Below are 26,855 nucleotides of genomic sequence, written 5' to 3' on the forward strand. Positions count from 1 at the left end.
TTTCCCCTCGGCATGCACAGAGAGCGGTTGCTGTAAGTGCGCTGTTCATTTGGGGTTTTTATATACAATTCGATCCTCGATGTGTGTCAGCTCTTTACAAAGTACAGAGTTTACCCAACATCATTGTGTTAAATGCAGAAGAACATGTGCTACAGCACTGTGTACACGATACATTGCTGTGAGTGAGTATGCCAGTCCTATCGATTATCGTTGAAAATGTCTACAATACAACAAAGAATTAGAGGCAAAGAATTTCTGTAAGGTATAGTGTAGATAAATAAGACTCTGGATGTATGATACAGCACAGGATACAGAGGAATGGTCGCACTGGGGTCTGTGAGGGTCCGTGAGACTGGTAAGTCCATTTTAGGTGTTAAGAAACCGTCACAGTTGAATTTCCTGTGGTAACTGAAATATAGGATAGGATTGCCGGTCTAGACTCAATCACATGTTGGGCAATAATTAATATATAAATAACACACAAAGGAGTAGGGAAGGGGAGAAATAAATAAAATGTGTGTGCAAAGGAAACAGAGACACGTGTCCAATGTGGAAAAAGTGCCCTCACTCACAGAACTGTGGCAGTCTTCATCAAAGGGTGTGCTACAGACACCCCTGCACAGACCAACGCCTGGGGTGGATCAACAGGGAGGGAAAGACAATACAAATACACAGCATTGGGATCACTGAAAAAAAAGTGCAGCAAGTAAGAATTAAAACTAACTCAGATGTGTACCCACTGCCAATTATTTTTTTTCGGGCCGTCTGGCTAGATCAAAAAACGTGAAGGATGGGGGTGAAAGGAGAAAATTAATATTCCTTCACCCCTCCTTTACTGCCAAGGTGTCAACATGCTTCTGCCGTTGGCGATGTACCCAAAAGAAAGGGTCACTCATTAGGACCCTTCGGGACCCAAAACGGGAGGACCCCTCCGATCCTACCTCCGGTATCCGTGAAGAATGCTCCCAGTCAAGCATAGATACCTTGAACAATACACTAATCGTGTTCGAGTTTCATGGTTTAAGTCTCTAGAACTGGCAAGGTGTGGGGGTGACCACCTATAGTCACACTTACATCAAGGTTGGTACACCGCCTTGGGAAGTTTTCAGGTCCTCGCCGTGTAGGTACACGATTAGTAGGGTTCCTCCCGTTTTGGATCTCGAAGGGTCCTGATGAATGCCGAGTGACCCTTTCTTTTGGGCACACCTCCAACGACAGAAACATGTTGACACCTTGGCAGTAAAGGAGGGGTGAAGGAATCTCAATTTTCTCCTTTCACTTCCATCCTTCACGTTTTGTAATCTAGCCTGATGGCCCCGGAGAAGTGAGAGGACATTTTCACTTTGGACATATTTTTACAAAGATCAGCTAGTGAAATTTCTTTGAACTCAAACCACACATTGCAGTGGATGATTGGGTGGAATCAGAAGTGGGAAACCGATGGGGAGAGCTAAAGATGGACAATTCAGTTTCTTCACTTTTGCTTTTAAAAATAAGATGAAGCGACTACTGATTGTATTGGGGTTGCCTTTCGACAGGGTGATCGGTGAAGGCTCTGTAATTTGTCCATGTTAATTTGTTTTTTAGGTTTATTTTGTGCGTGGTGCATCTCTTGTTGTATGTTCAAGGCTATGGCTACAAATAAGTGTTTCCTGCTTGTCTTATTTCAGTTTAGAGTTTTTCGAGGTTGGTAGTACTGAAATATTGTCTCCATTTTATTTCCTCTCATCTTACAGTCTTACTGTTAAAATGTAGTTACTTGTTGAACCATGTTGATGTGGATTTATTCTTGAGATGCTTCAATTATAATGAGGCCTCCACATTGACTCTTGTGGATTCGGATTTTAGATAATGGCTGGTCCTGTTTTCTACTCCTTTGGAGGACAATAGACAGGGATGTGGATATTCTGGAATGTAAGTCTACTGAGTTGATGTTTGAGACATCTCTAACCTAATGTTAGGGATGTTGGCTTGCCTGTTGGGGATAATTTTAGAGCAAGAGACAGGTAATAGAATTTGGGACTGGTCGTACCAGTCTGCTAGAATTGGAGTATCAGTTTTGATTCAACCTTTGTTTGCTATCACAGGATGTAGTATTGCAAATTAGTAAAAGAGGTGGAGAGTTGTGAGAGGTTGCTATTGCTTATGAAGGTGTTCAGTTACAAGGCAAAGTCATTAACTGCATCCTAGTGCAAGATAAAGTCTCTGAGAAAGATGTGGTCTGTTGAGGATAACAATTTTTCGAATATGAGTCTGGTTATTTGTTATGTGAAAGAGTGATTATGTCCGGTAGGGTGGTACATTAAGTGGAATTCTACCAGAATTGAGTGTGTAGATTGGATTTCTATTAAGGGGTATCGATAATTTTGGAAATTGTTACTTTTGGTTGCTTTATTTTTGATGGAATCACATGCTGTTCCTTCTGGCCTATGAGAAGTCCCTGCGAGTGATACCAGGAGAATGTTCAAACAATATATTTCTGGATGCATGAAAGGCTAATGAAATTAGGTGTATGTGGACTCAGTCTGGAGGGAGTGACAGTGCCTCAAGTGAGATGATTAGTGTGTACCTGCAGGGGAGTGGTTGCAAAATGTGAGTGTGAATATTTTGGAAGGTTTCAGAGGCTCAGCCAGCCTGATTATGGTGCCAAGTGGGGTGCTTGCAGTTGAGGTGGCTGCATTGATTAATGTGCTCCTGTACGAAAGTGGTTGCAGAATATGAGCATGAGAAGTGTATGAGGCTGAACAGGCAACTTGCCGTTGAGCTGAGTGAGGGCAGTGAGGTCAGTCAGTCAGTCAAATACTTTATTGCGATAACTTAATATCATACAAAGACAATGACAAATGTATAGAACAATAACAACACATACATTAAAAACATTTAAGAAACAGTTTAAAAATGACAAGTTTAAAAAGAACCAGCGACGAATTAATGAGACCAACATACACAATATTACATTTTAACATCAGCCTAGCTGGTAGAAAGTGCATAGTGCTAAAGTGCAAAAGTGCAAAAGTACTAAGAAATATTAAAAAATATGCTAAGGGTGTCCCATGAAAAATAGTTAGAACAGGCAACTACTGACCATGTTACTTCGCTTCTAAGAATGCTGACCCAAAAGGTCAACATACTAGCTAAAATGTTAATCTGTACTACAAGGGCAAGTAGGCACATTTTTAAGTCTAATATTCCTGCTTCTAATAGTTCTCACCAGGAAACTAGCCACATAAAACATGATCCTGGGAGTTTGTAGCATTTGTAAGTAAATAAGAGCAGGTCTGACCAAGATAAATCCTGACTCCTTGAGTATAGGTACAAGAAACATTTTCCGAGCTTCATTATAGTGGCTACAAAACATTGTAAAGTGCATGGTACTTTGCTCGGAAAAATGATCACAAGAACATGGTGGTGCCTTTTCAGGGCTGCTCCAAACAGGATAAAACCCCAAGCTAAAATGAATCAAATTAAATCGAAAACGAGTTAAGATAAACCTGTGGTAAGGATGGGTCACCACATTAAGATAATTGTCAGGACCATTGGGTATAGCCAACAATATACTGGCCCTGACACAGGGTTTCTTCAACTCAATTTCTTCCCTCTCCAAGGTTAGGAGCTCCTTCATTCCAGCTTTAATGTAAACTATATCTTTTAGCGTTAGAGAATCAGTAGCTGTATAAAATTCAGGCCTCCCTAGCTTCAAAAAATTTTCCTTGATGTACATCAACCACCTAATCCTATGTGCATTATCTAGTTTCATACAGTCCCTCAATATGGTATGATTAAGAGGAATTTCTGGGTTCAACCACATCCTCATCCAAGCAACTAAAGGAGCTGTTCTAATGAGATCTGAAATGTAGCCTTCCCCCAATTCCATGTGAACTGTATAGGTCGGGGTTGACTGGGGGACGCCCAAAACAGATCGAAAAAATTTATTTTCCATTGTCTGTATGGGTTCCATACCCCTATAACCCCACACTGAGCCACCATATGATGCAACTGAAATACATTTAGCTTTATATATTTTGCTGATAGCTGCAAATGGCCTACCCCCCAGTTTTTTAGAAAACCCCTGGAGGGCAGCAGATGTCCTAGCCAACATTGATGCTCTATTTATAACTTGAGGGCCCCAGCTACCATTGTCATCAAAGGTGAGACCCAGGTAGGGAAAGGAGGAAACACGTGCTAGCTTTTCCTGCCCACAAAGGAAAATTTTATGGAAGGGCAGTGAGGTGATAACTGTGCTCCTTCGTGGAAGTGGTTGCTTGCTGAATGTGAGTGTGGCTTCTATGGAGGTGTATGAGGCTGAACAGAGAACTTGTAGAGGAGCTGCCTAAACGCGGACCTCTGTGGTCCTCCTTTCCATCCCTCTATGGCTCGATGTGCATGAACTTGAGGAAGTCAGAGAAGCGCAGACTCACGACCTCTGGTTGGACATTAAGTACATTGTGTTACTGCTGAGAAGGTATCCAACTCAGTTAAGGCATCTTGTAGGACATTGCTGCAATGCTATGTCAGTCAGTATGCAGCATTTTTCTCAGGCAGGGAAAATGTTCAAGTCCATTTGCTGGTGACCCCTGAAAGGCTTAGGAGAGTGGACTAAACAAGAAATTGATATGATCCTGTGCCACCTCACTGATGTCCTGTCTAGTGTGCCTGTGTTTAGGACAATTCTAGATTTCCATCAGTGAAGAAGGAAGTGCCTACTGCATCAGAAACTCAGGATATGAAGTGCAGCAATATCTGATGAAGTGATATGTTCCCTGTAAGAAAGCGATCTGATTGTTGACCCAGCTATTCCTACTAGCAGTGGCCTTTTATATAATTGCATTGCTTATGTCCTCCTGATTCAAGGGAAATGGTGTATAAAAAAGTTATTGGCATCCAGACTACATTATGAGTTGTTATTCAGTCTGTGAGTGAGTCTTGTATATAGGGTTATTCGGACAGGACTGGAATAGAAACCAAAGTCATCCCTGGCAAAAATATTGAAACCAGCCCCACTCTGCATGTGGCCACAACTAGAATGAGGCCATGGTGCATGGTAGGGTGATGGCTTCCCATCCTGTTCTGAAGCCAGACCGCCTAGCCTAGAGTCCACCAGGAAAATTATAGAGTGGCAGTAAATCTAGACCTGGTCCAGGACACGGGCATGTAAAAGTCAGAGGCAAACCCTGACATGCCTCCCACCGGGGAAGGGGTGGTGGTTTGTAGCAGAATAAGGAGCCAGGGTTTCAGTTTTGAATAACTATGCACACTATGTAAAATTTCAACTCAAAACAAAATGAATCTGTGTTAACGTAATTTTAAAGCAGAGTGAAGGTGGCCTAAAGATTAAACAGCGTTTTCCCATTTGAAAATAGTATTATGTGTACCTATAACAATAGGTATAAGTAAGACTTTAAGGCTCGAGGAGGGTGTATTACCTCAGATTTTCTCATGTGTAAAGCCTGATAATGGGTTTGGCAGTCGATTGTACTTTTCCCAAGCAGGAATTAAGGAGGCGGCTTCTCAGTTTTCAGACAGGCTCACATTGTGAGATGATAATGCTGGTCACCAGAACTTAGTTAGTCTCTAGTCATCTTATCCATGGTGGTAAATTGGATGCTAAAGAATTGCGGTCATTTTTGGCCACAAACTGAATAGGAGAGCTCCACTTAACTAACAGCGAAATGAGCGGCTCCGGCATGTGCTTCTAGGTCAGTATTTGAGTGCAAAGTTTCTGGTAGTCAGCTTGACTGACTTTCTTGTAAGTGCCTGTTGCTATATTAAACATTGGAATGTGGAGCACTCCATTGAATACAATGGAGTGCTCCAGGCTTCCAATGTTGTTTTTGTTCACAGATGCTGATCTGAACACAGGCCTCTTGGAGCCCGGGGGATTTAAACCCCCTTGGGCTCCGAGAGGCCTTTGTTTTTAGTAATTAGAACACTCTGCCCTCTAGGGGCGGAATGTTCTAATAGACTTAGAGCCCTCCTAGCGGGCTCTACCGGCCATTAAAGACCCGCTCCCTTGTTAAAGGCCCCCGCCTTCAGCTCGTGCCTTTAACACTGGAGCGGGCCTTTAATGGCCAGTAAAGACCGCTAAGTCAGTCTCTAATGCTATATTAGAACACTGGAATGTTGGGAGCTTCGTTGATAACAATGGAGTGTTCCGGGCTTCTAATGGCCGGTAGAAACCTGGGGCTCCAATATTTTAATGTTTGGTCACAGCTGTTGCGGTGAACATAGGCTTCAGGAGCCCGAGGTGATTTCCATCCCCTTGAGCTCCGTGAGGCCTATGTTTTACAAATTAGAACATTCTGCCCTCTCGGCTATTGCTTTACAACCCTCCGTAGCGGGCTCCACCAGCCGTTAAAGGCCTGTTCCCTGTTTTTTGGCTGAGTAATAGTTCCTTTGATTATATGTCAGAAAGTGGAGACATTGAATGAAAAGCACGGACCAAACCAATGCCAGGAACATGGAGTTAGTACCTGTTGAGGGAAAGGCACCAGCTCACACACTTGCATCTCTTAAAAGAAAAAACACAAGTTCATAATTTACTAAGCAATGTAACCTTCCCATGATACCTGCTGGCTTTCACAGTGTCTTTGTGTGGAATAGAATTAAGCCCACGGACAGTAATAAAGGTTAATATTAGACCACAAAGGAAAAACAATCATTTGTGTTGTTAAAAAGCAAAGTTAGTATTTAAATTAATTTTGGGGGGGTTAATGCACATTTTTCAAGTCTTTTTTTTATGTATCCAAAAGTTAAATTGTATGTTACATGTTACCGTAGTCAATGTTTCCAACTCAATGCTTTTTCAACAATGTTTGTACATTCAATATTATAACACAGATCTGCTTATATAACAACAAATTTTATAGCTACAGGTTCAATAGCTACACCTACGCCTTGAGATTGTGTATCTGAGCTTTCAACTCCGCTAACATTTTCGATGACTCTTAGCTTCATAGTATTTTCAAACTGGCCCTAAAGTAAAATCCCAGGTACTTGAGAATTCATTTCAAAGTGACATCTGAAGGATGACTTTATCAGGCTACTGTCAGCTTTGGACCTTCATTCCCCGCATCCTCAGATGAAAGGGAGAGCAGGGCTGGAATTGCTCACCAGTTAAAGGCAAAATTGCTTTTTTCAATGTTTCAGAATTTAATATACGGACTCTGGAGCAATTTGTATTGTGCTTGTAGAAGTTGTCGAACAAGGTAGTAAACTCTGCACATCCTTTATATGTGCCCTGAACGCTCCAGATTATGGCCCTTACGTATCAGTGCATTCTCTAGTAGACTCAAAGTGGGTAAAACTCTTTCATACATCAGGGCATGCATTTGGGAAATTGTGATAGATCCAAATAAGAACATGTAAACTAATATCATACCCTGGTCCCCAACCCTAACAAATGCCTTTATTGATAAGTAACAGCAAATCTACATTACAGAGGCGTGGCACCTGTCAAAAGTACATGGTGATGAGAAGTGTACAACATATACTACTGTCACACAAAATGTTTAGGGAAGCTGACTGATTCAAAGAGGCAGTTAATCCATATTCGGGCCTCTATTTGAAGTTTGTTAAATGCTAGCAGTAGAAAAGTGTAGTATTATGTGGTGATGCTAATTAGACTTGCACCCGCATTACTTTCACAAACCCCGAAGATGGTCCTTGGATTCACACTAATAATTCCTTAGCTTAGTCCTGGTAGTGAGGCAAAGAGAAGTCAGGCTTTAGAGGAACATCTGTTAAGCATTTTAGAGTACCAACATGGATGATAAGTAATTGACCCGACTCAAGAGAAATCCGAAACCAATTTATAAAAATTGAGTGTATTTTTACCTTAAATTAGAAACCAAAATGAAGAATAGCATACATATAACCAGAGTTGTAGATTTTATAACCAATATAAAATGAGTGCAAAATAATACAGTGAAAATTGTGGTCAATGGGAAAAACCACTAGTGACAATCAGTCACTTACAGTCAAGTTGCATGGTACCCTTGCAGGGTAAAGGTGATGCGGGTCCCAGGACCAGGCTACGGCAAACAGTTCAATTTTACCTGGCCCTTGAAGCCTGAGTCCGAAGTTGTCCTGGCTGTCCCTGGTTCTGAACGGGAGCTGCGGGAGCGCTGATTTTACCACTTACACTGTGCTGCAGGGAACAAAGTGCAAAAACGTGACAAGGGCGTGGTTGCTGACGTTGGCTGAAGGTAGAATGGAGTTCCCTGTAGGTGCAGCAGTGAGTGAAGTGGTCGGTTGAACGGACTGGCTACCAACAAGCCTTGGTAGTGATAATCCTGAGAAAAAGGTATTTTTGACGTCCGGTGGTCCCACGGAATGCAATAGCTGCCTGTAACTTTGTGGAAAGCAGGACTACATTTCCCACAATGCACCAAGCCATTAAGAATTGAGCGATACCACAGAGGACCCGATACCTCGTGATTCTTTGGATCCAGAGAGTTGTTTTTCCTGCAATTTGCAAGGGACTAGCGTCACTAGTTCAGGTGAGTTTGAGGGTGCTTCAGGCTTCCACAAGGGTCCCTCTGTGTGGAGAAACCAAGAGTTAGCCTAGGACGAGTCTTGATCAGGCTGTTCCAGCAGCGTTGCCACAGGTGCAGAGTATCCCACTTTTGCTTTGTGTAAGTCCTTTTGTTGCGGACACAAGTCTCTTCTTTTGTCCTCTTCAATGCAGGTTGCTCAGAACTGAGGTTCTGGTAGCAGCGGGGTCCCTTAAATCTTAGATTTAGAGGCGTTAGGGGGTGTGGGAGCAAGTATCCAATGGGCTGCTAGTCCCTGCAGCAAGTCAGCTCCTGAGATTACCACATCCGGTGGTGTGTGTCACCTTTTATACCCAGTACCCTCTATTTTGCCACTTCTAATAGTGGCAGAACCCTCATTACAGTGTACAGACCGGGCTGCCCATCCTGGAGGAATGACTAGCCCTCTGGGGTGTACACCTTCTTGCATTCCTGATTTCCCACCTGCCCGGGTGCACACGTGCCTGGGGCAGAGGGAGGGCTGTTTCCTCATCTGGGGGTCAGTCCTGGTGCATATTAGAGGTGGTGCAACCTTTGAAGCTCACCACCTCGATGTGCCCTTCCTGGGAGGGAGGTGGTATGACCTCTTCCTGCCCAGGACTGTGTACCTGACTATTGTGAGTGGTCACACTGCCTGGCAAGAGTTCAGAATCCTTTCCTAGTGGCAGTAAGCACGGAATGTGAGCCAGAGCACAGAGAAGCTGGGGCAACCAGGTGGGCAGCCTCTAAGGTAGCCACAAGGGTGCATGCCACATCACCCTTGACACAAGATCTGTGTCAGGGGTGAAAAGGCACTTTGTTTGATACCAAATACTACATTGTTAAGCTGTTCCATAATGGAGCTGCCAACCTCAGGTTTGCCCGGATGCTAGCCCTTGTTATCCTATGAACCGTCTATCACTTATAGCGTCTTTTAAAGTAAAGGATACTATGGGGACATATAAGCTTGCACTTGCATGTACACACCTCTAGTATACTGCATCCTGCCTCCTGGGGTTTAGGAGGCCTTTCTTAGGGGTAAATGATATATACTAAAGGCAGTGCATAGATTCTGACACACATGGTGAGGGAAGAGTCGAGTTCAAACAGTTTGCGCTGCTCCTGCATTCTGCAATGGCAAGCCTGCTGTCAGTCGTTTACTATAGTCAGTCAGTATGGGACAAACAGTTTCAGCACACCCTGGGGACCCCTTTACCACCTATGCCCTGGGTATCCCTGGTACCACATACTAGGGACTTAAAAGGAGGGTAATGTCCTTGTCAATTGGGGATGTCAACTTAAACATAACAGTTTTAGGTAGATAGCACTGGGGTCTGGGCTGCATATTCCAGTGCACTGTCAGAGTCCTAACCGTCAGCACTGGAGCAACAAGTGTAGGTTGACCTCTCAAAAAGGGCTATTTTCTACACTAGCTTCAAACATTTTCTAGCATCTACTGCAGAACACAAGAATGGCTGAATGCTTTTAAGGGAAAAGGTAACAAAACCAACGCATCCCTCTTTTATTACGTTGGCGGCTAGGTATACCTGCAGATATGCCATGGACATATTTTTTAAGGCCATCCTTATTTGTTGCCAAAGTATTGAACTAAATCTATGCATTTGAATGTGTATTTATGTTCAAATGAAATTCTAATTTTGGCTCTCTAATGGTTATGATAGTCAACTGGATTTATTTACTGAGGAATTGTAGCATATAATGTTTCTGATTGTGAGTGGTTTCTGGAGTGTGCTCTTAATGAACACTTTTAATGTTGGAATAAAAATGTATTTCGAATTTTGATGAATGTAGTTTAAATGTGAAAGGGTATTAAAGGTACATTTGATGCTGAATGTTTAAATAATAATTACATGTGACTTATATGATGCTGTTGTGCTTAGATTGATGTTGCCTGAAGAAACCCCCAGCGCACCTCCCAAAAATATTGTGGCCAGCGGACGCACTAATCAGTCCATCATGGTGCAGTGGCAGCCACCTCCTGAGAGTGACCACAACGGTGTCCTTCATGGGTACATTCTAAGGTAAATTGCTCGTGACTTGGATTTGGATCTTGGAGTGATGCAGAGCAGGAAGCTTCTAGGATGTGTACATGTTTCAGTTGTTGCACCATGGTTTCATCTCAGCAACACAACAGCAGTCAGAACTTACTGATTTACTACTGAGCCCAATTTCCCACTGTCATAAAATGGAAACCAGTCATTTTCCACTGAGTTGGATACCATTTGCACCTACTCATTCATTATTCTCTTGCATCCTCCTTCATTACTTTTTTGAGGAAGTCCAAGTACTTTCTTGTTTACAGTTATCAAAGTCGCTGACTATCAGGAGAAAGGAAATGAAAGTGAGCAGGTTGAAGATGTGTCATGCTGAGACCAAATGTCTTCAACTTTCTTGAGTTTGACTGTAAAGCTAACGTCAGAGTATTTTTTGATTAAGGGAGGGATGATTTAGGTATACATTCAATGGAAAGCACTGGCCGCCATGCACCTGGAGAATAACTTTGAGGCTTTAATACTGGAATTGATGCTTCACCCTGCTGCAACCTTTAAGAGTTGTTGAAATCTTAACTCTTGACTTTGGATGTCTTGATTCTGGTCTTAAAATAATCCAAAAGGAGCTTAACTTAGACATTAGTCACAGACAATTGTGTTCACCTTTATTTTTCCTTCCTTATAGCACATGTAAACATGGACATCTCCACACCAGCCATGCGTACAATTTCCGCCTTATCAGTTCACTTCCTATGGGCGGCATAATGAGCTCTTACGTTTCCTGTTTCTCCTCTTTCCTGCTGTGTTAGAAAGACTAAGCCTCCATGCTCTGTTGACATTTCCTCGTTGCATGCCACACTCCGTGCATCTTTGCTTCTACAACAGCATCTTCTGTCTCATATCGATTGCTTTCCACAGCTACATCAATCTCTGTTCCTATAACTTACCCTTCTTGAACCCCATTTTAAGTCCCACAAGAAACCTTGATGGTCACCCTGGCCTCCACCACCCCCCTACATGCTTTCAATCCAAATTGCCAAAGAGCACATCATAAGCATGATAGTGCTAACGCATAGTATTTTGGCTCTTTCTCTCTTGCTCCCTACAATGGAACTTTCTAGGTGCCAGAGGAATAGAAGGAGTTAGGATCAACTACAATTTAACAATTACAGTGTAACCGATTTGGTCACACAGTAACACTCTGAGTCGGAATATGGGATTAAGTTTGGATTTGTTACAAATTCAAAGCCAGACTGATGTACACAAGTCTCAGGAATCTATCGTAAAAATACAGAAAAACTGCTGGCAGACCGAATCATCTGACAAATTGTAGTCTCATTAACATGAAGCATACACGAAATTCAGTGATAACAATGTAAAATATTAGGAAAATAATTTGATGATCTGTGTATGATTTGTGGTCCCCTTGCCTGTTATTCATGAGGAAAATCTAAATCTCCCAATCTAAATCTACTCTAAATAATAATGGTTGAGGAAACCCTAATTAGATCCAATAAAAGAGAAATGTGTCAGCATAGCAGAACCTCTGTAGAAGTTCTTCAAAGGAAAGGAATATTGTATAGCATGAAGTCACACAAAAGATATGTCGCAAAGAGGTCTCTACCTCTCAAAGTCTAAAGCAAATCTGAACTTAGCTGGTTTGATCTCCAATTAACCCCCCAAACAGCTTTCAAGAACCCCAGATCATGTGCCTCATTATTTTCCACCTTCACAAGCTAAAACTTGGCACCTACTCTTGAAACTCCTTTCCTTTGGTCCGCACATCAGAAAGGTCCTTGGATTCCTCTCGTCTCCCAATTCTGTACAAACAGTAGTCCTCCCTTTGTTCATTAAGACTTCTCTTTCTTACCAAAAGATACTCTTTTCAAACCTCACCATCTCTGCTGTACAATGTGCTTTTTTCTATTCATAAGATCATACAACTGTACCTGCAGAGCGGAGGAAAAATATTGCACACAAAGCAAACATTCAAGGTAAATGTTAAATATTAAGAAATCCAAATGCCTAGTGTCTTTGTTCAACTTGACATGGCAAACATCTCAATACATGTCTAAATGCATTTTTTTGCTATGTATACAGTAAGATATAGCTGCAGAGAACAATTCAAATGAATACATGATTATTCATGATTAACAACATTATTCAGACCACACAAATGCAGATATATATATATATAGGAACTGCGATTTGATGCTACTGTAACGAAAGCATTAGTTATGCACACACATATATATGTCGAGATTACACAGTGAATGCACTTACTGTAGCTATTCAGTGTACCACATCAGATTAATGATACTAAGTCACACGAATACATGAGGCCATATGTAAATATATGTATGACCCGGTCAAACATAAAAGGGTGGAGCCAAAATTATGCTACCGCAATGGACCATTTCATTCAGAGGAGAGTGATGAGTCAGGGAAGAGCAAAGCTGTAATCACACCAGGGGCTGAAATCACTAGTACAACCCTACTAACAGACTGCTCCAATGATCTGCATGCGAGGACAGTGCAGCCCTCCGTATTCTATAGTTTCAGGTGCCAGAGGCGTATGAAACTTGAGCCCCCCCACCCCTCCAAATAATATAAAGGGGCATCCCATGCTCCAGACCCAGTCAGGAGCTCTCAGGCCTGCTGGAGGGGGTCCCTCTGCACCGCGGGGGCTGCGGGGGCTTTTGTTACGCCACTGTCAGGTGCACAGATAAAAAAGTGTCAATTGGATTGGCAGCTGCGTCTTGATAAGCCCCTTCTCCCCACCCCCTCCCCTGTCTGTTATGTATTTTCCCTGCCGGATCACAGATTTTATGAAACAGTTATGTTTAAAAAGCTATATTTTTCAGCAGTCATATAGCAGTATAAAATAGCAGTTTTATTTGACCCGAAGCGTGTAATGTCCTCGACCTCGGATTATAAATTCTGCATCATTCGAGCTGGGTGCATTATCAGGATGTGAGCTCTTGTTGGCTGTGCTTCTGCTCCTATCCTTTTTAGGGTTTTATGAGCGCGCTGTAAAAGTGTGGCTGTCGCCTGTTTGCGGCCAGTGCTGTGTGGCTGATTGGTGCAGGGCGAGTAATTGCTGCTATGTAATTGACTGCTGTGTCCTTTTCCTCTCCCTCTACAGATCTCGCCTGGCTGGCCTCCCCGGGGAGTACCAGTATAAAAACATCTCTAGCCCGGAGATTAATTACTGCCTAGTCAAGGACCTGATCATCTGGACGCAGTATGAGATCCAGGTGGCGGCGTATAATGGAGCTGGCCTGGGCACGTTCAGCAGGGCAGTGATCGAGTACACTTTGCAGGGAGGTGAGCTCTGTCTTTTCTGCTAATAAAACAGATAAACCATACTTACTTTCAGCTCGCGCTTCATTTGAACAGGGTTAAGGTTTATGATTGAATCCTTTGCTGGGCTCGAGTCAGGGTACCACGCGGGTGGACGGCGTCCCCCCCACCTATTTTACCGGGTGGACGCCGTCCCCCCTGCCAAACAGCTGGACTTCACTCTTTGGCCTCTCTGGGATGAGATCGCTCACAGCACGCTGCTCACGCGTTGACTTCTCAGATGCAAGCGCATCTAAGGGGTGAGCGAGGGGAGGCAATGAGCCGGATGGTGCAAGCCACCTTTCGTGACGTCACTTCCGGTGACAACGTCCTCCCACTTATTATTTTAGGACTTGCGCCCTGATCCTTTGAGATGCAAGTGAGGACCTGGCATCCAAAGAGTAAGAAAGTGGGCGTGAATGGTAGGAGCAATGGCCAACCTTTAGCATGTGCCCGCTGTGCCCACGCCCAGGGCACCAAACTCCAGAGGGTCTCTATAGCTTCCTGCAGCAGTTTCTCTACGACTTAGATCCAAACAAAAGTGGGGAAGGGGACACCAAATGTGGTTTCGCCTGGGGGCTCTGTAAACAATGGCCAGTTCTTTTAGAAGGGGCACGTGGGCTTCGCTCACCCAACGTGTGCACGGCGTAGTCCAAAAGTACTGGAGCCTGATATTTATCCAGAATACTCTTCAAGTGGATCTAATTTCTCAGTAAGCAAAATTTGTGCTTAGCCAGTGCATCAACAATAAGCCTCCAGTGGATGCAGTTTGCTTTCCTCCTCAGTAGGCTGTCTTTGTGTTGTGCTTCTGCAATTAATTTCTTCTATCAAGGCAGGTGTGACTAACCACCAGAGTCTGAATGACCCTCTCTGCTGCTCTTTTCTTTTATTAAATGCCCATCTCGGTTCTTTCCCCTGCTCCCCGCTGTAGAATCTAATGGCCCTTGATGCCGCGTGCTGTTATTATCATCCCATATTGATTGGCTGTCTAGTGTCATTTATAAGGGTATTAATCCTTCGCTACAAAATGGCTGCAGCTGATCCTGCATTCAAATTGTCTTCCATGATGTGACATGAAGAAGGCTGCCCAGGCCCCTGTTAAGAAATTCGTGATTGTTAATTGCTTGAGCGCATATAGACCACCCGCGCTTTTAATCTGAGTCCCACCCCCCGCTATTTGGCACCATATTGATTTTCCAGGGTTATTTATTTCATGTTTATTTTTCATTAGTACATGGCATGAATTCTGAAAAGCTGGGCAAGGCCAAGTGGGTTAGAATAACAGCGGTTGATGATTGAAGAAAAGGTGCCGCTGTTTCAGAAGACCCCAACACACACACTTGTGCGTTCTCTCAGAAATGGCGGCTGACAGGCTCCATTTTTGATGGCGGGCAGTTATGGTTGTAAGGCGGGTGACGATGGGAGGAGAAATGGAGTAGGAATGGCTTCTGTGAACTGATTGGTTCTACCAAACTTGGTTTCTAACCGAGGCACGGCTTCAGAAAGCTTTTAGTGATTGGGAAACGGAGTGTATTCTAATAGCTTTATTGATCAGGATCGATCACATGAAGCAACCCTCTGCTGCAAAGAGTTGCACAAATGTTGTTTATTGGTCTCAAAATCGCAGAATTCGAGTCGGTTTTCAGTCTTCCCAGGTTGATAACTTGCATACCATTAACTCTGTTATTTACAGAGTTTCGCGTCAATTGCCCACTAGTAATAAAGTAAGTGTCAATACAAATTCTATTGTAAAATCCACGGCCCTGTTGCTCCTTTGATTGCAGAATGCAAAGCATGTTGGGGGAATTACTTGTGCCACAATCAATTTAGAGTAGTAGTTTGGAGTTGATGGCAGTTAGGGGTCTTTGATAAGGGGGGATGTGGCATAGTTTTATGACACACTCAGTCACAGGACAAAAATGCCATACTATCTAGATATCCACAGAGTGGGTGCATGATCACATTGATGAAGATGATGGAGAGTCACATCAGAAGTTAAAGGGCACACCTGACTCACCTGCATCAGATGGCTGGGCTTTGATGCCTGCAAACTCTCTAGATCTTTCCCCAGTCTCAGGATTTGCAGTACTACCTCATATCTGGGAACTCTCCAGGTTTGTGCCTGAGTCTCTCCATTTGCGATGCGGTTCTTTTTGCATGAACTCTGAGTGCTATCGCTATTCTGAGTTTTTGATTTAATAACACCATATCTTGTCAAATCACAGAACTGCATACCATTTTTAGGCTTGGATTTTCTCTCATCAAATCATTGTGGTCTTTAGAGTATGTCCAATAGCATTTTCAACTTCTATATTATCACCATGTCATATCTGGAAATGCTCCTTAGCAGCTTTGCTGGCTAAAGCTTTTGTTTTTGTTTTTTTTGTAGTTACTTTTACTTTGTTTCTTTTGGATTTTCAACTTGTAAACCTGCTTTCCACCTAATAGTGGGACTGGAAACTGCTTCAGTAAATGGTTAAATTAAAGGCTTTGCATGCTTGTACTGCATATGCAGAGACACGTCCTAAGCCACTACTCCATCTGTTTCATTGCGTGTGTGCTCTCACCATTTCTCGCTTATTTTGCCCAATGGTTGGATATGGAACCTGCTTCACTAGAGCTCAGTAAAATTAATTGCATTTCACAGCCCCTGTTCTGTCGCCCATTTTTAGGTCTATTCTTTTCTGTTTTTGTTACCTTCATCTCCTTATTTTTACAAACTGGGTAACTTTTACCAGAAGCATTCTGACTTTAAGCTATATGCATTGTACCATCAATCAGGATTCAATCAATCAGAATTTATAAAACGCGGCTTGTCACGCGATAGGGTATCCAGGGGCTTGCAGTCCTCGGAAGCTTGTTCGAACAGCCAGGTCTCGAGGCAGTTCGGAATTCCAGAAGTGAGGTGATGGTCCGGAGGTGAATGGGGAGGCTGTTCCAAGTCTTTGCTGCGATGTGGGAAAAGGAGTGTCCTCCACGTCTGCTTTGGTAGATGCAGGAATTATGGAAAAGTGAAAGGGAGGTGGAGCGTAGTCTTCTCGATGGTTGGTGGAAGTTCAGGCGGTGGCTAATGTAGGCGGGTCCTTAGTTGTGTATAGCCTAGTGTGCGTGGGTCAGCAGTTTGAATTGGCTTCTCTTCTGTATGGGGAGCCAGTGGAGTTTCCCGAGGTGGATTGTAATGTGGGTTCATCGGAAGTGGCCGAGGAGGAGTCTGGCTGCAGCGTTCTGTATCGTTTGAAGTCTCTGTCCTAGGTGTGTGACGATTCCTACACAGAGGGCATTGCCATAGTCCAGTCAGGGCTTGTGTCACTGTTCATCTTGTGTGTTGGGATAGCCACTTGAAGATCTTACGTAGCATGCACAGAGTGAGGAAGCAGGTGGAGCAGACAATGTTGATATGTGATTTCATGGTGAGCTTGTTGTCAAAGATGATTCCGAGGTTTCTGGCGTGGTTAGAGGAAGTGGGTGCTAGTCCTAGGTCTGATGGCCACCAGGAGTTGTTCCGTGTGTTGCTGCTGTTGCTAAAGATCAGTACTTCCGTCTTGTCTGTGTTCAGATGCAGTTACAAAAGGATATTTTTGCTGCTTAGGCTACTGTAACTGTTCCTATTGAAATTGCTACCGACTTTATTCACACACCTTTTTAATATTTAGTCAAAATCTAGTTAATTGGTGATGGTAGAATTTTGCTCATTATAGTGTAAAGCTAACTTGATAAAAAAAACGTTGCTGCCTAGAAGCTTTAGCGCTAGTTAATTTAGTTCAGCTGGTTTTATATCTGTCCAGTGGGAGAAATTAGCATACTGATTATGTGTGAAACAATCCTGCTGAGAGTGGACAACTGACCAGTCTCTGCTAGTGGAAGACTGGGAGGGGTGATTCCTGGCCAATTACTTTGAAATGTGAGAACTGCCTCATACAGGAATACCAATACCATCCTAAAGGACCAGGTTTGGGGTCTGATCGATTTCACACTTTTATTATGAACATGACTTGGGGCCTGAAAACAATGCCAGTCGGACGCCCCTCCCGACCACATGTGCGCAGTCCGATTCCGAATGCCGAGTCCGAGGTCGCTCGCCCGCCGTATTACAATGCAACTGCTGCCACCGTCATTTACGGCAATGTCAATATTCCCAAATATGTTGATGCATGTATGTACATATTCACAATACACATGTGAAATGTACACACTTGCATGACACATGTGGGAGTATGCCCTGTGCTGCAATGTACACATTGCTGGAGTGTGGCAATATGTGCACAGTCCCAGCAGCGGTGCGTCCATTGGGGCGTAGGGGCGTAGCCCCACTAAGCCTGGACGCACCGCTAAAATATGTTTGTGAATTTTGCATGCAGCAGCACAATATTTAATAAGCGCCGCAGCGCAGCGCTTCAATACGGGACACACCTGATTGAATCCGGAGAGTGCGCAGGGGGTGGGGCTGGCTGGCCTGCTGCAGCTTGAGTGACAGCCTGCAGCAGGCCAGCAGCAGTACTACGCATGAGGATTGTTGGTGGCACCTAGCCCGAGCATGCGCGCTGGTAACCTGACTAGGTAGAGGGACCGAAGGGGTGCTGCTTTAGCCGGGCCGCAGCAGCCCCCGGGGTTTCAAAGGTGCCCGGGCGAGTACTCACTGTGCCCCCCTGGCCAATCACTGTGACTTCAGCATGTGAAGTCATGCAGTGATTGGCCATTCGGACGGGACGTGCGCGCGCCATTACTTTACTTTTCAGTAGTAGTTTCTAGATCTAGGCCCGGGGCTCGAGTCGCCACGGGCGCGCAGGCAGCAGCAAGCAGCAGACGTCCGACTTCATTGATTTACTGTCTGGAGCTTTGCCCATACTTGACGCGGGACCCACCTGAGATCTGTGAGTAATACCCCTACAATAAATAAAAGCGTGCACGACGGAAACGGCGCGATTGGAATGGAAAATAAAAGTATGGAAAGACTCGGAGAGTCACGTCGTGATCGTGAATTGTGATGTACTCGGGCGGATGTCAGTGCATAGAGAGGCTACGATGACTAAGTAAATTACTGTGGACAGAATACAATATAAAGCACAGTAGCACGCAATATTGTATTCTGTCCCTTCGTACTGTTAAACATGTAATTGTGGAAACGGTTTTTGTATGGTATTTTTAGTTATGTATTGCGTCTTATTTTGCTTTATTATTGCATTATGTCCCTTTACACTTCATATTGTAAGTTCATTATGCCTCGAAGGTGGAGCTGTCTTGCTTCTGACTGAAGGGCTGTCTCTTTTAAACCAGTTTTAGGCAGAGCAGCACAATGGCGCTCTTGTGGAACACGTTGGCCTGTGAGGGATTTTAGGCTCTCTGTTGCTACTGTTTGCGGCCTGTTTTGGGAGTTCCTCTCTTGGAAGGAAGTCAAGGCCCGCTGTTTGCCCACACAGGCCAGTTATAGTTTGGGGCAGGCAACCGAAATGCTTGTATTACACTGCACGCTGTAAGAAAAGAGTGAGTCGGTCTTTAAACAAGCTAATTCAGGACTGAGGTGAGCAGCAGCCAAACATGAAAAGCCTGCACTGTAAATGATTACGTCCGGTGCCTTGTGAGTAAATGCGGGTTGGCGCTTGGTTGCAGAATATATGGTTGTTGTGCGTATGCATTGCAGAGTCACGTCAACCCTGTCCCTGACCCGAACCTGTGCTGTGCGTGAAAGGCACCCTCCCTTGCACAAAGGGCCCCACACATTCTTTCCCTTCACCAAGCACGGTCTAAACGGAGAGCTGATTTTTCACTCAAGTGATCGAAAACAAAGATTTAATCGGATTACATTAAATGTAGGCCACTTTTTCGCCGAAGGAAACTCAGCGCTGTAAACACTTTCAGGAAGATTTCTCCCCGAGGTCTGTTTTTTAGGGCACAACGCCAATGTGTGTATACTTGAATGGGGCTGGATTAATTTACAAGAAACCGGTTCAATACTAAGTTCTGCCTGGCCGCTTGTGAGCCGACAGAGATACATGCCTGAATAATGCATGTCAGCAGGACAGCTAACAAGAAGTCTTGCCACGCACCCACACTCAGTGGCGGGCCCTATACTCTTGCAACCTTAACATTGTCACTCGCAGTTTGACAATCATTTGTTACTCTCTGTCATTTGTCATCTTATGTAATTAAGCTTCCTTTGTTTGCTTTTACAGTTTTCCTTGGTAAGAATATTTGGAATGTCCCATTCTCCACCCTCACAGGAAGCCTTAAGCGTACATCTCCTGCTCTCAACTCTGGCAGCTTTGCTCTGTATACTTGGCCATATCTCATTTTGGATTTGGTTTGTTTTGCTTCTACCCTCTTCGTTATGGGGACATAATTTTAAGATGTCATAATGTCATTTTTGTTAGGACTTTTGTTCAAAAGCCAACAAAGTTATATATCTGAGGATGGTCCCCCTCTTCTTCGCAATCTAAATGGACTGACGCCTGTCACAAAATGGGGACATACACAGTAAGACCACAACCTTTCCTTGATGGCCTGTTTAATTGGCAACTTGTTTCGATGGGCCAGGCGAACGCTATCTTCTAGGTAGTGGTCAAACCTCCCTGAGGCCTTTGCTCTGTGGATCATAAAGGGCCATTTTAATGTGCTTCATTGCATATGTGTTCACATTTCGGGGATTGGTCCCACAATATCGGAGGTTTTCAGTTTGAAGGAAACTTATATAACAGGTGATTGAGTGGCCTTAACATACATACATAAATGCATAGGCATGCACAGGGAGAGTTTTCCACAAGCAAAATTTAGGACTAAGCCGGAGTGTAACAACTGCTCTGTAGACATTTGCTATGCCTATGCATCAGGATGAGCACTACAGGTTCGGGTTCAACAGGGACATAGATTCTGTAGCATTGAAACATTGCAGTACAATGTTCTATCCTATGTTTGTTTCTATGAAAGAAGAAGGTTGTACCGGAGCACATGCATGAATAGAGAAATCTAGTGACGCATTTGGGTTTGTTATGAATTGGAAAGGTATGTACATTGTGATACATCTAGATACTTTGAAAAGGAGTGAATGTAATAAAAATTCGGATTTTCGGTAATGCAAATTTTTGACATTATACTCAAGCTTTGAGTGATGCACTCTGAATCTTATCACGGTAGTGAAAGACCAATTCGTCATCACGTTTTTTTTTCTTAATTCTTTCACCTAGCCACCGTCCTCCATTGTTCTGGCAAGTAAATCGCCACCGATAACAGGTCAGGAATAGCACGATTTCCTAATGCATAGGTGCAGGACTAGTTTTCATTTTGCATATGTGCAACATCACATTTGAATGATGTGCGTTTTTAGAGAACATTGCACATATCATGAATGGAGCAACGCCACTGAATCTATGTTTTAGTGTTAAGAATGGAAATGAAGGCTGTTTCCCAACTGCTGTGCAACTCTTCTACTCTTAGAGCTGAGATTTTCATGAAAGTCTTATAGTCTGAATTAAGCAGTGTAATAGGAAGCAGCTACCTATGTTATGTCATCTATTAATGTAATAACTGCACTTTCACAATTGCTTTATTAACCTTCCTGCTTTCTCAAATTTGCTTGAAAATGCACGATTTTTCAAAATTTTCCCCCTTTTTGGGGTTCGGGCTCGCTCGCTTCGCTCGCTCACTACGGTGCTGTATGCAAATCTCTTTGTGCCCCACCACTATCAAATGTCACCCACCGCCCCTGCACAGTCCAGTCAATGTGGATAAATGGGTCCCAACAGACTTACATGGATTCCGGTACCCACAGGATCAGATGCTTTGGGGTTCAGCTGCAGATCTGAAGGTGGGTCCTGGACGGAGGGATCCACATTGGTGACTGCAGAGGAAAAGGAGAAATGGGTGAGTAAGCACCCCAATCCTTCCTTTCCGACGACTAGAGCCAAACAGTTGGACTGCCACGATTGGGTCATCGGAAACAGGAATCTTAATCCAGAGGGCAGTGTAGACGGCTGTGCAGCTCTTTGGATACCTCTTTCCCCCAACCGCCATGTCTGTGGTCCTAGTATGGCTGTCTGAGTCGGCAGTCCTTCAGTGGTTGGTCTTCCCACAGACAGCTTGCACCGTGATATAGCGGTCGGACCGCTGAGTACCTCTGAGTACGTGGTGGTGCATCCAATGCTGACGCGACAGTGGCAGACCAACCTCCAGCATCGTAATCAGGCCTTTTGTATTAGGTAGGCTTTATAACTGGGGTCTTTTAAAGCTATTCTCCATCTTCTCACAATATGTGGGGAATCTATTTCCAGAGTGAGTCAGACATAGTTTGACGGAGTGGATCTTCATTGCAATATGATAGCCCGTTAGTGGAGTTAAGGAGCTCTGAGCCCTGAAGCAAGATATACGAAAGTACCAACGTCTGAGATAATTTTCTGTAAAGTAGGACAGACTAGTATGTAGGAAGTATTGGGTTATTTGAGAATTGGGTTGAAGGTTGTTCCCACTCACCAACTAATATACATTATAAAACTGGCTTTCCAGCAGCAGCCTTTCAGAACATATTTGCATTGATTTATAAAATAAAATACATTTCAGTTGAGCACTATAGGTGTACCCAGGGACTGAAAGCGCTCTCCAAAGTTTATTTGGGTGCCCTCCTGTAGGTTCTCGGAGAAAACTAACAGAAGGCAGGCTTGCGCTTTTTAGAAGATCCTGCTGACTGGTTGGGAACTGAGTACAATTGACCTTGCTGGGCACTTGCTGAAGTGACACTGATCCCTGGGTAGCGTTCCCTAGTAGTAGTCTGAGAGCTTTAGGACCGAAAATGAGGAAGCTTTCCATCATTTGAAGAAACTGGGACAATTGGCTGTAGCAGTAAGTAATTATAGAGAGGTTGGTCTCCTCGTGCATCTGTGGCTAGAATGTCCCCAAAAGAGTGTTGGAAGATTGGAAACCTTAGAAGATATCAGCCTGGAAGGTTACTGAGTCTGCCCCAGCCGTGCAAGCATCTGTGAGAGAACAGTGCTGGTAACTGTTTTCTTTTGCTGCAAGAGTGTTCTCTGGTGGCCACTTTTGCTGATGTCTAACCATCAGCTCTCCTCTTCCCTTAATTCGATTAGACTATTTTTTTGTCATTTTATATATAACATTGGCCTTGTTCAGCTAAATTGGTGTGAGGATTTTATTGGCTTGTTTCTTCTCTGGGAAATGCCTTCTGTTTGTACCATGGCTGTCCGGTGTTAAACACGGGTTTTCTCAGTGAAACCTTGGCTATTTTTGTGGGACTCTTCCTCCCATTTAATATTCTAGAATCTCAAAGTCAAGGCGCTGAAGGTGCTTGTGACACTGGTTCCTCTGCTAGAGAATGAGGGTTTCTACAACTTGGTTGCTGCAACAGCGCCCCCACCATAACCAGCCATGGTCATAGAAACCTTGATCCTGAAGCAGGCACTGGAGATTAGGACGAAGCCTTTCTCCAAGCCTGCAGTTTTCACATCATTGAAAACCAAGTACTGGTCCCCAAAGGGCTGGAGAGACTTTGTATCATGGAGTTCATCAGTTGATAGGAGGTTTTTTGGAGGGCAAAGCACAGTGTTTCCACGTGGACAAGATGGTAAATTCTCTAGCAATTTTTTATTGAGTGATGTAATATGTGAGGTTATAAGCAGTGCATTGCAGGGGCGTAAGATATAGTTAGCTCAGTTACATTCATCATGAGGGAAGGTCTTCGAGGCGCTTAGCCAAGCTGAGGAGGTCACGCCGACTGGGCAGTGACATTTTCAGCCCAGCAGGGTTCAGCTCAGGCAGCCAGATGTCTGTGCATGTATAGTGCATCGCTGCCTGACCTGAACAAAAAGAGTTTTTGTCAGGCTGACCTGTGCTCTCTTCATGTTGGGGTAAAAGTTGGGGGGGGGCAGTGCCCCTCCGCCCTTAACCCCTTCCATGCTGGGCTAATTCACCCGGGGTGCGGGGGAGGGGGGCTGCGCGGGCGCCGTGGTGCTCGTGACGAGCCCAGCTCGTCATGCTGCACAGTGGAGCTGTGCTCATGACGAGCTGAGCTCGTAACGACTCTGCCCACTCCCATGGAACGCCCGCACAGGAGGGGAATTAGCCCCGCGTGGGCATTCCGCGGCAGTTATGACGAGCTGAGCTCGTCATAAGTGTCAAAGGGGTTAAGGATGAGCTGCTGCTGGTTGAAGTAACAATAGATCACTATTTTTCACAGAACATTAGCCAGCAATGGATATTTGGGTAGGGGCCCATATTTAATAGTTGTAATACAGTGCTATAGAAAATTATATTTAGCAAGGATGTATGTAAGGTATGGATGTATTTCCAGAAGTTTGCTGAAGATTTTGAGGCAATGGAGATTGTTGACCGTGTAGTGTATGGTGGGGTGTTAGACTCAGGCCAGGCCCTGTGACCAACGCCCCTGCAGCCGTCCAATGCCTAGATGGCAGATGTCTTTCTACTGTGCCCAGGCCCTGCACCCAACACCTTTGCCAACACATATCTTGGAGTGGATAATAGCCTTTCTTTAATTGTGCATTTCTGACACTTGCACCCACACAAACTATAGTTCCACCATAAAATAGGTTCATGCATAGCATTTAGCATGCAGGACCTCTCCTCACATTTCCTGGAGTTTATCCTGCTTTCAGCCTGCATACTGATTTTTTTCTTCTCAGTCCTTTCATGGTCTTTTTATTGACAATTGTAAGAGTGTGAGAGACGATGAAGCTGTATGACAGTCTGAATCTGTGCTGTGCCAAATCTGGCATTTGTCTAAAGCATGGGTGTCTACCTTAGGTCTAGGGGGTTGGCTTCATGGCAGATGTTTGGGGAATCTACAACACATTAATTTACATATAATGAATTTCCATAGCCTGTGATTATCCTGAAAATTGAGCATGGACCCAACAGAGTCATGACCAGCTGGGGTGACCAGATGTCCCGGATTTCCCCGAACAGTTCCGGTTTTCAGTGGGCTGTCCCGGTGTCCGGACACTTTTCTTAATTTTAAATACATGACCCAGTTAATTCTGCAAAGCAGAACTGAAAGGTATGCTCCACTATAACATGCACCTCTGAACGATGAAAAAAATCTAATTAATGTATTTGTTTCTATCAGGTTGTTTAGGAGGAGGTGGGCTGAAGGTCCCCCAGCAGAGGGGAGACAGGGTGGGGAAGAGGAGAGGAGGGCTCAGGGTGGAGGTCCTGCTAAGCAGCCTCGGATTGGTAACGCAGGCACTCGGGCAATGCCCCAGGGGCCGGTATCTGAAATCAAGCTGTGGGCTGCTTTTTTGAGCAGCCTGGGGGGCAGATTTGGATGTTTCTACGTTGTTCTGTGCCGCCAGCGGCCCAGTGGGTGCCTGAGTGGCCTTTCTGGAGGCAGATGGGCGCTCATTCCTTCCCGTTTGGTAACAGGTAGAGGTGTCACTCCCATTCTCTCCCTGGGCCGGCCCATTAACATATGCATATTGAGCAGGGGCAGGGGGCCTGAGCAGAAGTGGCCTTACTTGTTTTCAGGTGTGTTTCGCAGCGTAAACAAATCTGTTCATTTTTTTAACACCCCCCTTTTTAAATAAAATTTCTTCGAAGCAGTGTTTTGCGGAAAGGCAATATGCAAATTTTGCGTGCCCGGGCCAATTTTTAATCCCAATCCAACCCTGCTGCGAAGGTAATGGTAAGTAAATGTAGCCATGTAAATGTGTGTGTATATATACAAGGCAGATCTGTCTCAATATTCCCGTGGACACTCCACAGGATGGCTAATTGTCAAAATTCATTTATTTTCGGCATTACTGCACATAACATGTTCCGGGTGGCTCCCCATATATATACAAACACACACACACTTACAAGCCGTCTGTGTTGTGTGTGTGTATATATATGCACATATTTATAAGACTTTGCAAAAAACAGGACACACCAGCTATAGAAGTAAACATGAAGGCTTTAGTCCTACTTTTATGTCTAACAATGCATGTGGGGAGCGCGAAAAGTCACGCTCCACTCCCAGACACACTGCGCTTCTGGATATCAAATCCAACCAATATTTCTCCGTTTGACCATGTTCACAAATTGTCCAGTTTAATCCATATTATTTTCCACATTTTCTTCAAGTTCTTCCGTTCTAATTCACATATGTGTCGTAGTGCATAAGGAATGCTTCCCATATTTGCGTGTGCCCATCCAGACTTCCTCGCAATACGATTCAAGTACACAAGATGATTCAAAGCAGCGTGTCTTTATTAAAAACCCAATGCATTTCGGGCTACTTTCCAGCCCTTCGTCAGGGGTGACTGCAAGTTAATAATTACAGCATTTCTAAAGTGTTCCATTTTCAACTATAATCACTAAAATCATTGTTACGTCTTACATCTATACTTAGGCGATCATTTCTAAGTGCAACACAAATATGGGAAGCATTCCTTATACACTACGGCACATATGTGAATTAAAACGGAAGAACTTGAAGAAAATGTGGAAAATAATATGGGAAGCATTCCTTATACACTACGACACATGTGAATTAAAACGGAAGAACTTGAAGAAAATGTGGAAAATAACATGGGTTAAACTGGACAATTTGTGTGCCAATTACGCCTCCACCCCCCTCCTGTGACCCATGGTGTGAAAAGTTAACACTATTAAAGTGAGAAATTACCCTTATTTTAACTATCAGCACGATTGTTTATTGCGCCGACATTTTAGGTTGATAGCGTTTTTTAACTCACGACCCCCTGTAAATATCACGCGTTGTACATAGCACGTATAGCACTTAGCACTAGTTACTCATAACGCTCCTTTCGCTGGGGATCAAGGTGGTGTTAACTATACTGTTATTTAACCACAGGATGTCTCTGATACCACCAACTGGAGCACAATGGACTGCTATTAGGCAATCATCAATACAACTGATTGTTTGTTTTGTCTTCTTGTTTGTCCTCGTCACTTCATCTCCTAACAGGTGCAGAAACTGAAAAATTGGAAGCCTCCTAAACCAGGAGTTATTAGAAAGACAGCTTTTCTTTCT

General features: G+C 44.0%; 1 protein-coding gene across 2 annotated transcripts in view; it reads left to right on the forward strand.

Moving 5' to 3' along the window:
* The window catches only part of SDK1 (sidekick cell adhesion molecule 1), a 2,171,476-nt gene that overhangs the window by 1,648,783 nt on the left and 495,838 nt on the right, over nucleotides 1–26,855 (forward strand). For both annotated transcript variants that reach the window (XM_078665001.1, XM_078665002.1), the window contains exons 16-17: nucleotides 10,412–10,552; nucleotides 13,668–13,849. In XM_078665001.1, the coding sequence (XP_078521127.1) occupies nucleotides 10,412–10,552; nucleotides 13,668–13,849 (323 nt within the window). The remainder of the gene's footprint in view (nucleotides 1–10,411; nucleotides 10,553–13,667; nucleotides 13,850–26,855) is intronic.

Source organism: Lissotriton helveticus, chromosome 10 (genome assembly GCF_964261635.1).
Source record: "Lissotriton helveticus chromosome 10, aLisHel1.1, whole genome shotgun sequence".
NCBI lineage: Eukaryota > Metazoa > Chordata > Amphibia > Caudata > Salamandridae > Lissotriton > Lissotriton helveticus.